Source organism: Barbus barbus (genome assembly GCF_936440315.1).
Source record: "Barbus barbus genome assembly, chromosome: 5".
NCBI classification, from domain to species: domain Eukaryota; kingdom Metazoa; phylum Chordata; class Actinopteri; order Cypriniformes; family Cyprinidae; genus Barbus; species Barbus barbus.
In genome coordinates, this window is record NC_136733.1 from 26698469 (window position 1) to 26710897 (window position 12429).

General features: G+C 36.9%; 1 protein-coding gene across 8 annotated transcripts in view; it reads right to left on the reverse strand.

Moving 5' to 3' along the window:
• LOC306870559 (uncharacterized protein) overlaps positions 1 to 12098 on the reverse strand; it is a 37574-nt gene extending 25476 nt beyond the window's left edge. Inside the window, exons 1-8 of one of the 8 annotated variants that reach the window (XM_079417912.1) lie at positions 4817 to 6992; positions 4515 to 4638; positions 2419 to 2488; positions 1948 to 2148; positions 1653 to 1846; positions 1188 to 1247; positions 754 to 831; positions 55 to 602 (exon numbers count right to left, since the gene is read on the reverse strand). In XM_079417912.1, coding sequence (XP_079274038.1) covers positions 552 to 602; positions 754 to 831; positions 1188 to 1247; positions 1653 to 1846; positions 1948 to 2148; positions 2419 to 2467 — 633 coding nt within the window. In that variant the 5' untranslated portion in view covers positions 2468 to 2488; positions 4515 to 4638; positions 4817 to 6992 and the 3' untranslated portion in view covers positions 55 to 551. Of the gene's footprint in view, positions 1 to 54; positions 603 to 753; positions 832 to 1187; positions 1248 to 1652; positions 1847 to 1947; positions 2149 to 2418; positions 2489 to 4514; positions 6993 to 11936 lie in introns of those variants that run through there. The other 7 variants (XM_079417913.1, XM_079417915.1, XM_079417914.1 and 4 more) reach the window with 7 other exon arrangements.
• Between the last annotated feature and the right edge of the window lie 331 nt (positions 12099 to 12429).

The following is a 12429-nucleotide window of genomic DNA, read 5'->3' on the forward strand; positions in this document are numbered from 1 at the left end:
TGGCATTTTGTAGCCAAGTCTGAGTCCTCTTTTCTGAGACCAAAGACAATAAATGAGACCTTAAGACAATTTATTTTGTTACATATCCATGTCAGTGAGTGATGTTACAAAGATCAGTATCATAAATATCATACAATGGAACTGTATAATAGAAATAATGTAGTTGTAATTCAGTTATCACACTAAACGTCTCCATCTAAAGTCTCCATATTCATTTTCATGCAGGCTATGAAGCACAACAGTTATCTATTTGCATGTATCTATTCTAATCAGAACTTAACACATTCTAGAGCTATTACAGTTTAAAGTTGTAATTACACTCAACATAATAAAAAGATGCAATCTCCTTGCATCGTTTAACTTGTTTGTCAATTGATTTATTTTATTGGATCATTCATATTTTCAACATCTATGGGGAAAAAATACAGAATTTTTATCAGCAGTTACTCGTTTCGTTTAGTTACTCGTTACTTATTTCGACCAGTTTCCATAAGTAATCTCATGTCAAAAATGTGACACCATGCTTTAGATTTTCATTCTTACTTTCTTACTTAGACATTTTTTCCTTCATCTTCATTTATCAGTGCGCTTCTTTCATCGTCCTGATGAAACAGAGTGAAGAACAATTTATGGCTCTACTGTTTTTTGTTTTTTTAAATCAGAACTGCAAATCCTACCATAATTGAACAATAAAATGGAAATATTTTAGCAGAGATATTTTTTGTCACACATATTGGGTTCACATTTTCTCACCTTCATTATGCCAAGTGTCCGACAGCAATTACGATACAGACTGCTGAAACACATCCGTAGGATATAAAGACAACTTTGCTGAAGGGGAAACAAGCAACATATTATTAAGTTGTTAAAAAAAATTGTAATAACAACAACATAAAATGCAAATAAATATTCTTCACTGCACAACATTGCTTAATTTTGCCTGCTCCACCCAAAGGTGTCCATTCAATCTGAGAAAATACACAGCCTTTTAAAATTATGCAAAAATTTTAATAACAGCAGCTTCAATTTGGCATGTCTTTATAATAACAAAGATGCCGTGGCACCAAACCCCCTCACGAAAGAAGAAAGCCGTCGTGTTTACAAATGTGTACTATAGGGAACAATAAAATGGAAATATTTTAGCAGAGATATTTTTTGTCACACATATTGGGTTCACATTTTCTCACCTTCATTATGCCAAGTATCCTACGGCAATCACACATCAGTAGGATATCAAGAAAACTTTCCTGAAGGTGAAACAAGCAATATATAAGTTATTAAAAACATATACGTTATTAAAAGAAATTGTAATAACAACAACAACAACATAAAATGCAAATAAATGCGAATAAATAATTCACTGCACAACATTGCTTAATTTTGCCTGCTCCACCCAAAGGTGTCCATTCAATCTGGGAAAATACACAGCCTTTTAAAATTATGCAAAAATTTGAATAACAGCAGCTTCAATTTGGCATGTCTTTATAATAATTAAGCTACATGCAAAACAATTTTAAGATAAAACAGCAGAAACAGAGGGACATACATTTTCAAACAAAGCTTTGTCAAGTTACCAATTATAAATCATGTTTGCATAATTAGTATTCACACACTTAAATGAACTTAAAATAAAAAAAGAGCTAAGACAATACCTGATATTTGAAACATTGAACAATTTTGGCCAGTGCCTTCTCATTCATGTCACATTTCAACAATCCCCCGTCTTCATTGAACAGACAGTCCACTGTGAGTGTATCTCTCCTGTTTATACATCTGCTGCTGTCTGGTACAATTTTTTCAGGGTCAAATGTGAGATGGTACACCATGAAAATAGCTGGTTTGGATGCTGTTTCAAATAAAGAAACAATTAGATTAGATTAGTAGAAAATGTGTGAATATTTCTCCTCATATCTCAATATACTTTCTGGTGCTTAATCTTGAAGTTACCTGAACATGCATTAAGTTTATTCAGTGCAGCATCAATATCAGTTCCAGCCCGTGAAACAATGGGGCAGAAAACCAGAATCACATCACAGTCGTCTACACTGTGCACCTCCTTCAAATTAGGTCTTTGTTTATAGAGATGATCTGAAATCTGCTTTCGCAAAATGCATGAATTGCCCATCTCAATTATGAAGTAGCATTTTCCTTTAAGATAAAGAACAGTGCGTTAGTTTCCTTCTTAGCAAAGTGTCTTTTGTTGTAATTATTTGGTATATGATGCTTTATTGATGTTGAAACAGAACCACACTAATAAACTTTTAAGTGATTTTTTCAAGACAAGGTTACAGCCAGTACTGATTTTGTGATGAGTAATTATACATTAGATATGACAATCAATATAGGAATTACAAAATATTAAGGTGTTACTTAGACAACCAAATATTGAATCCAAAATCTTAACTTGAATGATTTTACCTTCAGTTGGTTTGAATTGCTGAACGTCCAGTACCTGGTATTGGCTCATTTTTCTCTCTTCTCCTCCTTCCTGTTGAACAAACTTTTGATTATCACTTGATTGTTTGATTTTACCCTTTACATAAAATAACCTAAGTAATCACAATTTTAATTTAGGTGTTGCTACATTTGTACAGTGATTGAAGGAATGGTCAGGTTGATCAGGTTGAGGTGTTAATGTTGACTACTAACATGTCAGCCAACAAATGATACTTTCCATATCTCAACTTATACAGGGGTATACAAGGATATATACAGTGTGTGTATATATATATATATATATATATACACACACACACACACACGCACACATACATGCATACATATGTGTGTGTTTATATATATATATATATATATATATATATATATATATATATAGGCCATATGTACAGGTGTTGGACTATGAAACTGAAACACTGGCCAATATACAGTTGTGTTGGAAATTTCGTGGCTATATTTGTGTAGCCTGGTAGCCAGTCTTCAGTGATTTGCACATTCCACCAGTAAGAGCAGAGTGTGAAGGTTGAATTAGCAGAGCAATAGCACAGCTGCAAATAAAACATTGCAATACACACAACTTAATATGAGACATATCAGAGTTCAAAAGAGGACAAATTGTTGGTGCATCTGTGACCAGGACAGCAAGTCTTGTGGTGTATCGAGAGCCATGGTATCCAGGGTAAAGTCAGCATACCACAATGAAGGATGAACCACATCCAACAGGAGTAACTGTCGACGCAAGAGGAAGTTGTCTGAAAGGGATGCCCGGGTGCTAACCCGGATTGTATCCAAAAAACATAAAACCACAGCTGCCCAACTCACTGCAGAATTAAATGTGCACCTCATCTCTTCTCTTTCCACCAAAACTGTTTGTCGGGAGCTCCACAGGGTCAATATATATGGCCGGGCTGCTATAGACAAACCTTTGGTCACTCGTGCCAATGCCAAACATCGGTTTCAATGGTGCCAGCAGTGGAAATCTTCAGCTGTGGACAATGTGAAACATGCATTGTTCTCTGATGAGTCCACCTTCACGTCTTTCCCACATCCGAGAGAGTTACAGTGTGGAGAAGCCCCAAAGATGCTTACCACCCGGACTGTTGCATACTCAGAGTGAAGCATGAGGGTGGATCAGTGATGGTTTGGCTGCAATATCATGGCATTTCCTAGGCCCAATACTGGTGCTAGATGGGCGCATCACTGCCAAGAACTAAGGAACCATTCTGGAGGATCATGTGCAACCAATGGTCCAAACATTGCACCCTGAATGTGGTGCAGTGTATCAGGACGATAATGCACCAATACACACAGCAAGATTGGTGACAGAGTGGTTTGATGAACATGAAAGTCAAGTTGAACATCTCCCAGGCCTGCACAGTCACCAGATCTGAATATTATTGGGCCACTTTGGGGTGTTTTTGAGGAGTGTGTCAGGAAACCTTTTCCTTCACCAGCATCTCGGAGTGACCTGACCACTGTTCTGCAAGAGAGAGAGTTCAAAATCCACCTGGCCACTGTGCAGGACTTGTATCTGTCATTCCCAAGACGACTTGATGCTGTACTAGGAGCAAAAGGAGGCCCTACACTATACTAATAAATTATTGTGGTCTAAAACCAGGTGTTTCAGTTTCGTTGTCCAAGCACTACATATAAACTAAATAACTATAGGCTTTACACACTTTCACAGTCTCGCAGGGTGAATGATCAGAAAAATCATTGTTGTTGCCTTGTGCTGCTCTTTACTGCCGTCTGTTTTCAACATCTTTATCGCTTTCACTTTCGTTCTTACTAAAAATACGCAAAAATACGCAATCTCTATTCATCTGGTGTTGTCAAAGTTTTCGACTCCCAATAGTTTTAATATGACGTCGGTGTTAAAAGCGTATTTCAGTCATTAAACATAACACTGTATTTATGCTTCTCAAAATGAGAAACGTACAAATCTCTCTCTCTCTCTCTCTCTCTCTCTCTCTCACTCACACACACACACCGAAACAATCACGAATAAACACGGTCACATTTGTCTCTAGGCTGCAGACTGCATTGGGTCTACTCACCGCTCCTGCAGCTCGCTGTGTCTCGGACAGAGTAAATGTCCTTTCGCTTTGTTGCTCTTGCTATATTGGTTGTCGGGATCTGACAGTACAGCTGGCTACGCCTTTTTTTTTGCATCGATTTTATCTAATAATATGAATAAAACTAATTAATATATTTTCGCAATATACACACTTCCATATTAAATTTATGGATTGCAGATTATAGTGAAGTGAAGGTTCAACATATTCTGTCTGACACTCTGTTTACAAATATAAAACATTCACTTACAAGATAATAAATTGTCTGGAAGTAAGAACCCAACCTGATATAACTGAATAAGGGACTCAAAGGACCAATGAAGACTGACGTTAAAAAGTAAAGGAAAAGTTTAGGTCCTTTTAGACTGTTGATGCAGTTCCTGAAGTAAGTCTGTAGGCTTTGTTCAAATATTTGAACTTATTATAGAATCCCTATACTCCTCTACTAGTTTTGACTATTAGGAATATGCACCCTGAAAATGTCTCAAGTATCATGTTTGAATTTTGTAGCCAGCGCAGCACTCATGAGGGGGCGGCTGATTTAACGAAAGGGGGCGATGACGCAGCACAAAATAAAAGTAAAAATATATGTAGCCCATTCAGACCGCCGGGGCAAGAGGGACGAGCTGGCACTACTGGGGCACTGCCAGCACTTCAGGCAGTTCACTTGAAGCAACACTACACAAACCAAACGGTATATAAACGCAGACGGCACCTTACGCTTCCGAATCGCTATCTCGCGATACTTTAAACCCATACTTTAAACTCTGACTGGTCCGTGAAGTGCCGCTTCAAGTCGTCTCGGTTGAAAGACCAATCAAAACTCCCCTTTCAGCTGGTGGGTTAAGCGCGCGCTTTGACGCTCAGTAATCGTCCGAGTCCGATCAGTAGGCCTATCGTTAAGTTTTGAACGTTTTAAATTATGTATGCGCACAATTAATAAATTACATCAACATTAGCCAAATAGGTTGTTTGCACAAGACGTCATTGCTGTGGCGCGAAATGCAGCTGGAGGGCAGGAAGTATAATTTTTTTCTCCATAGGAATCAGTAGCAGAAACTTAAGATGCCTGTGCTTTGCGTTGTTTATGAATGCTCAAATCGGTCAAACCGACAAAACACAAGGAGCTTTTATCGTGTACGAAAATGTGTTGTTCATAAGGAGGGAAAAAGTGAAGAAATTGACTGAAAAACGCAGGAAAAAGTGGCTTGTAACGTAAACCTGCATCTGCGGTTGGGAGGAGCCGATCAGATAATGCTCGTCTGTGCAAATGGTTAATATAAGATATAATATTAAGATATTAATACAGATATAAATAGATAATCCAAGGCTGCCACCTCTTGCATTCAGCGTGAGATAGTCGTAACTCAATGCTAAACGCCACACACAGACACGATGTAAATACGATATTATTTGCAGTTCAGAGAGCTTCACTGATTATAACGGAACATTGTGAGATTGCAATAAATTGAAGTGAGCCAGCTTTTTAGTGATTATATAGAAGCGCTATGTACTCGCTCTCTAGGCTGTAAATAATTCATAATTTGAATAAAAGTTTTGCTTTACGTGCTGCTCGGACCAACGTACACAAACCCTGTATGCAGCAAAGTGTCAGGAGTGACTGAAAAAAAGAGAACGGATGAGCTCTCCATAGAAGTACTGTACTGTACTGGTTAGGTGCTATAACCACTTGCATGCCACTGAAGCGGTGGATATAGGTTAAGCAACTTACCCTGACTGCAAACAAGCTATTTCAAAAGTGAATCCCGTATTTATATGAGGGATACGGGATATATGTCAAAATGAAGCGTGTGTGGTGGAAACAATCTACACTGAGGCTTACATTATCAGTCTCTTGATTACACTTAAGTTTCATATTCATCGTTGTAAATTCAGCAATCAGAAACCTTTTTTATTCTGTGGTACTTAAGGAATTAGATTTTTATATAAGCACTAGGGATGTGCATTTCCATAACTGAGGCCGATGCGATACGCATCTTGATGCATAGCCAACGATACGATACATTGAAGATACAGATGAAGCAGCTAGCGATGCGATACGATTCACCGCTATGATGCAGTACAATTCGATTTTGATTCGATTCACCACAATGCGACTCGATGCAGTACGATGCAATGGAAAAAATATGATTGCTTTTATTTCTTTGTTTCAGACAGACAGCAAATCATAAATTAACTTTAAGTGTCAATAAGTGTCTTCTGACTTCTAATGCCTCGAGGCCTGTTTCATAAAACAAGTTTACCAAATAGGCCAGTCTTATTTCAGTTACTCTGACTCACTGTCAAATGATTTGGTTCCATAAAGCAAATTTAACAAAGACCAACCTCAGTCACTGTGGCTACTTATGATGGAAAGCTAACCTGGTTAATGGCAGGAAAACTGTCAGGCTAAGCTGAGCTCAATGACCAACAGGAACACAATGATTTTACCACTGACTCTACTATCATAGCCATGCAGCCTTTCTCTCTGGTTTTATAGCAGCTGTACCTTTTATAGTTAGAACAGATAGCATGAGAACATCTAACAACCTAACATTGCTCTTTAATGCATTAACAATCACTAAACTAAAAGTTAAAACTACATTACAAAACTACATAACTGCTATAAGAAACACACATTAACTCATCTGAGCTTAGTAATTAGGACTGTATTAGCTTACATTTTATTAACCAATTACAATAGTCCTTTACAGTAACTGTTATCATAAAATACATATTTGACTCATATTTGACTCAAATACATGAAAGACATAGAATCACTCTGTCTGTTTAACGCGCATGCGTGCACTCGCGGAAGCCCACCCTTGACAAAAAAAAAAGGATGTATTTGCATGACTTTCTAACATTTACAGATGTAAAAATATACTCGTGACATGTCAGTTATGCAGCTGTCCGTAGTGTTGTTGTGATTCGTCATATTCACGCGCATTGGTGATGAGAGAACTCGCTTGAGGAACAGTTTCGAGAGGAGAAATCAATCTACATATAAAATATTGATCAAAGATTATTGGTCACTTTCTAAACAATAAAAGTGTAGGACATCCACTAGTAATTATATATAAATAAATAGTTTTTTACCGATGCAAATATATTAGAAACGATGCATCGCGTTACAAATGCCAACTTGTAGCCGATACACACTTTTTAAACCGATGCATCCCATAGTTTTTTTTATTTTTTGCCGATGCACCGAGCGAATCGGGGAATCTTCCCATCCCTAATAAGCACTATTAAGGAGAGTACAAACAAAAAAACTGTGTATTTATTTGGTACATGTAAGTGTTATTTGGTATATTATTTTTGTGTATACCCTTGGCACTTTTGTTATGGATTTGTTGTTCAAGCATTTATGAAAATAAAAAATAAAAATCTATACTTTCAAACATTGTAAACAGGTCATTTTTGGTATGACCATGTAATTGTTTGCTTTCAGCAGCTTTTAGTATGAAGTCGCTACAAAGGTTATGTACATCATATTAGTCTGATAAAGAGGCGTTTATGGCCTCTGTTGCAATTTGCTGAAGAAGGCTATAACACATTTCCATCCAAATTCCTCTTTCCTGGAAACCAAACCAGTAAATTCATGATAAAATACTGATTTATTCTTTGGTTTTAAGAAATTCTGAATAATAGTTCTGCTTCCCTTTTGAGGCCACTGCTATTCAGGACATTTTCCAATAAGCAAACAACCATAAAACTCGTAGCCTATTAAAATATATGTTGAGTGGTTGGATAAATAGATACATCTATTTATCTTTCATAATTAGATTACCATTTTTAAACTGAAACAAAAATAACAAAATATGGTAAATAAATGAATCCAATATACTTTGTTCTTCTTGTTTTTATTGTACAGGGCCTAAACGAGTTTATATATATAAAAGGGGAAGTCGTGGCCTAATGGTTAGAGAGTCGGACTTGTAATCCAAAGGTTGCGGGTTCGAATCTCCGGGCGGCAGGAATTGTAGGTGGGGGGAGTGAATGTCCAGCGCTCTCTCCACCCTCAATACCACGACTGAGGTGCCCTTGAGCAAGGCACCGTACCCCCAACTGCTCCCCGGGCGCTGCAACATAAAATGGCTGCCCACTGCTCCGGGTGTGTGTTCACGGTGTGTGTGTGTTCGCTGCTGTGTGTGTGCACGTTGGATGGGTTAAATGCAGAGCACGAATTCCGAGTATGGGTCACTTCACATATATATATATATATATATATATATAGTTGTTTGTTTGTATATATTTATGTGGTATGTAATTTAGGTGCAGTCTTTATACATATATAGACTGCATATATATGTATAAAGACTGCACCTAAATGTATGTATGTATGTATGTGTGTGTATATATATATATATATATATATATATATATATATTACATAATAAATATAAATTTTATACAAATATAAACTTTTGTAAATTTGAGGGGGAAAAAGACCGCACCAACAGTTTAGGTTTATGTAGAGACACATTTTATTTCTATTTGCAAGATGATGTATAATGGTTTCAGTTTTGTTTTCTTGGAAATGCTCTGCTGTAATCAACTCCAGATCAATTTTTTCTTTGCATAACTGGCTTGCAGTTGTAAAGTTATGTAAAAGCTTCCACGTAAACATTCCAACATAAAGCACATGTTATATTATTAACTTCAAAGGTTCATCTATGTTCTACCTTCAATCTACATAAATCAGACTTTTTCCGATACTTCCAGTTGCGGGACTTTGCGAAAACACACGCCACGTCATTCCCACGGATTCCAACACCCAGCGGGATGGACCTGGCTCTTAAGGCTAAAACTCTATCAAAGGGCCATATCTCCTTTTTTTTATAATTTATTGTCCTCCAACAGTGAATCTATTTTACATAAGATCAAGATGAAATGGGAGTCAGAACTCCAATTGAATCTTTCTGAAAAATTTTGGGAGGGAGCCATGGGGTTGTTAACTCGTCATCCAGCTGCGCTAGACTGTCACTAATACAATTTAAAGTCTTCCACAGATTACACTATAGTAAGGACAAATTATCAAAACTCTATCCAGACAAATTGGATGATAATTGTAGCAGATGCTCGCAGGCTCCATGTAACCTTACCCACATGTTTTGGACATGCCCCAAGTTGTCTGAATTCTGGCGACTATTCTTTAAAACAATTTCCAATATATTAGGCATAAATTTAACTCCAACCCCACATATCGCTATTTTTGGCAAGCCTCCAGACGATATCCGTACCACAACCACTCAAAATAACATAATTGCCTTCGCCTCTCTTATTGCTCGCAAGAGAATTTTGTTATTGTGGAAGTCTCCTCAACCACCATTAATCAAAGTTTGGCTACATGACATATTAGGCCTTTTGAAACTGGAGAAAATCAAATTCTCGCTTAGGGGGTCAACTGGCAGGTTCTATAGTCAGTGGAGACCACTACTTAACTATCTAGATGAGCTTCCAGCTCAGGAAGTCTCTTTGTAGGGTCCCACTATATGGTTATATATGTACTATTCCTTCTATCCAGGTTCGCCAGCGGCAGATAGCCCCCCCGATTTTGATCTGTTCACCCTGAAACACTCCAACATAACAGATAACAGCAGATAACTCGCTTTGATGTCTGAGGAGTGGGCAGCAATTGTTTGTTTGATGTTTACTTTGTACAGTTAATGATTAGCACTAACAACTTACATTGGTATCTTTAATTATTACTGTGTAGGTATAAGTGTATATAAATGTATGTATGAGTACATATAAAGGTTTTTATTTTATTTATTTTTTGTATATTATTATTATTCCCCTTTTTTTTCTTTTTTTTTTTTTAAATGTATAAGTGGATTATGGGTTTGGGGAGGGGGGATGTTGTTCAGTTAAGTTCATAAAAGGGAAAAGGAAAGAAAAAGACATTGTATTCTTGTATGCACTTCATGTTTGTCTTTTGCAACTGATAAATAAAAGTTATAAAAAAAAAAAAAAAAGGTTCATCTATGAGCTCAGGTGCAACTGCACAGGACTGTCCAATGTTGTTTACATGTTTCAGCAAAAAGGTTTTTACCTATAGTTTCATAATAAAATAGTTTCATAATACAATTGCTGTATAAGCTGTTTTAATTATCTTTAATAGGGAAGTAATGTATTTTGTGGCATGCAAATTTTATTCGGGGGGGGGGGGGGGGTAAATTTTTCCCTCTCTCCTTTTGCCATCTACATGTCCTATGTTTTTTTTTTAGAAATGATAATGACCAAAGACAAAGATAGTGTGCTTTGTCTAACACATTACTAATGTGTACATTTAATAATAAGGCAATGCATCAAGTATACACATTATTTGCGCCTGAAAGCTGACTTGTTGCCTTACTACCCTATAAGCCAATGACTTCACAGCAATGTTTGCGTTCAAAGGTACCTCCCAAAACTGATTTCAGACAGGCTTATGAGGCAACATAATGGTTTAATGATCTACAACAAAACAGGGACAGCTTTGATGATAACCAAGCAAACATTTAATTGCCACAAATATTAATGTCACACTAGAAATCAAGTCAAAAGCTGATGAAAAAAAACTGTACAATAATGTACAGACTTCCTATTTAGGTTTCCTATTTATAAATGAGGATATGAACACAAGACCATTACACATATGGAAAGGTATGGCTCATACCAACCTGCATTACATTTAGTGAAAACTTAACCGTTAGTTTATTCATTAAAAAGTAAAACGTAGTTAAGTACTGAAGAGCTAATAGTTATTCTCTGTCTATCTTATCTTGCTAGAGAGACACCTACAATTTTTCAGTGAATGTTAATGTTTTGGACTTTACTTGAATGCTTTGATTTTTCCTCAGAATTGCCTTTAAAGGTGGATGTGTAATCAGTATAAATACATTTTGTAGACTTCAGGGTTGTTCAATCAAATCTATTTAATTCAACAAACTAACAAATAATATAATCCTAAGAATACATGAAGTATAATATAGGCTATTCTTGAGAGAACAAATAACAACAATTAATGTTTGATTATGAATCAGAACCTCTCCATATTATCTTAAGTCGCTTGTGGAGTAAACAATGTTGCTTTCTTCTGATGTGTGGCACTGTCTTCTTGGCTCTGTTAATCACAGTCTCTGTAAAATGTTTAGAGAGTTTCAGAGATGCTTTGATTGTAAGTTTTATCATCTACACTAAACACAGTGTCACAGATCAGCCAGGCTCTCTCACCACCCAATCACAGCGCACACCCTCACCTGAAATCTAATCACCCGCACCTGCACATCGTTTGGACACTAAACTCTGCCATAAAAACACACACCTCACAGCGCTTCAATGTCCGGTCTCGTTCATTCGAAGTGGACTCCCTATGCTATCACAGTGACTTACCTGCTACCTACCACCTTTGTGTACTTGCCTTCTGTGTCCTCTCCAGCGTCTGATCTCCTGTGTTCCCCTCCAGCGATCCCGTGTCTGAAGCCATCGAATCCGCCTGTGTGAGGTGTGTGCACCGTTCATCGATCCACGAGTTCCTGTCAAGGCAAAACATACCATTACCAACTCATCGCTTTTCAACCTGTCTATGGAAGTTCATACTTACCTTCTCCCATCTGCTTTACTCAGCTGTTCAATAAATACACCTGTTGTTTGAAATTATCCTCTGTGTGAGTTTGCTTCTGTTACACACAGCAGCCAGAACATGATTTTCCTTCCCTCTATAAAACTCCATTGTTTGTCATTTTGATCAGGTGAAAATTAGTCATTAATTTATTTGCTAAATGAAAATAGGAAATACATGTGCCATAATAAACATGTCTAGCAAAGGCCTTGCATAAGTTGTGATTAGTGTTTTTATTTTAGTTTTTATCGTTTTAAGCTCTTCTTGTAAACTTATATTTGTGTTCTT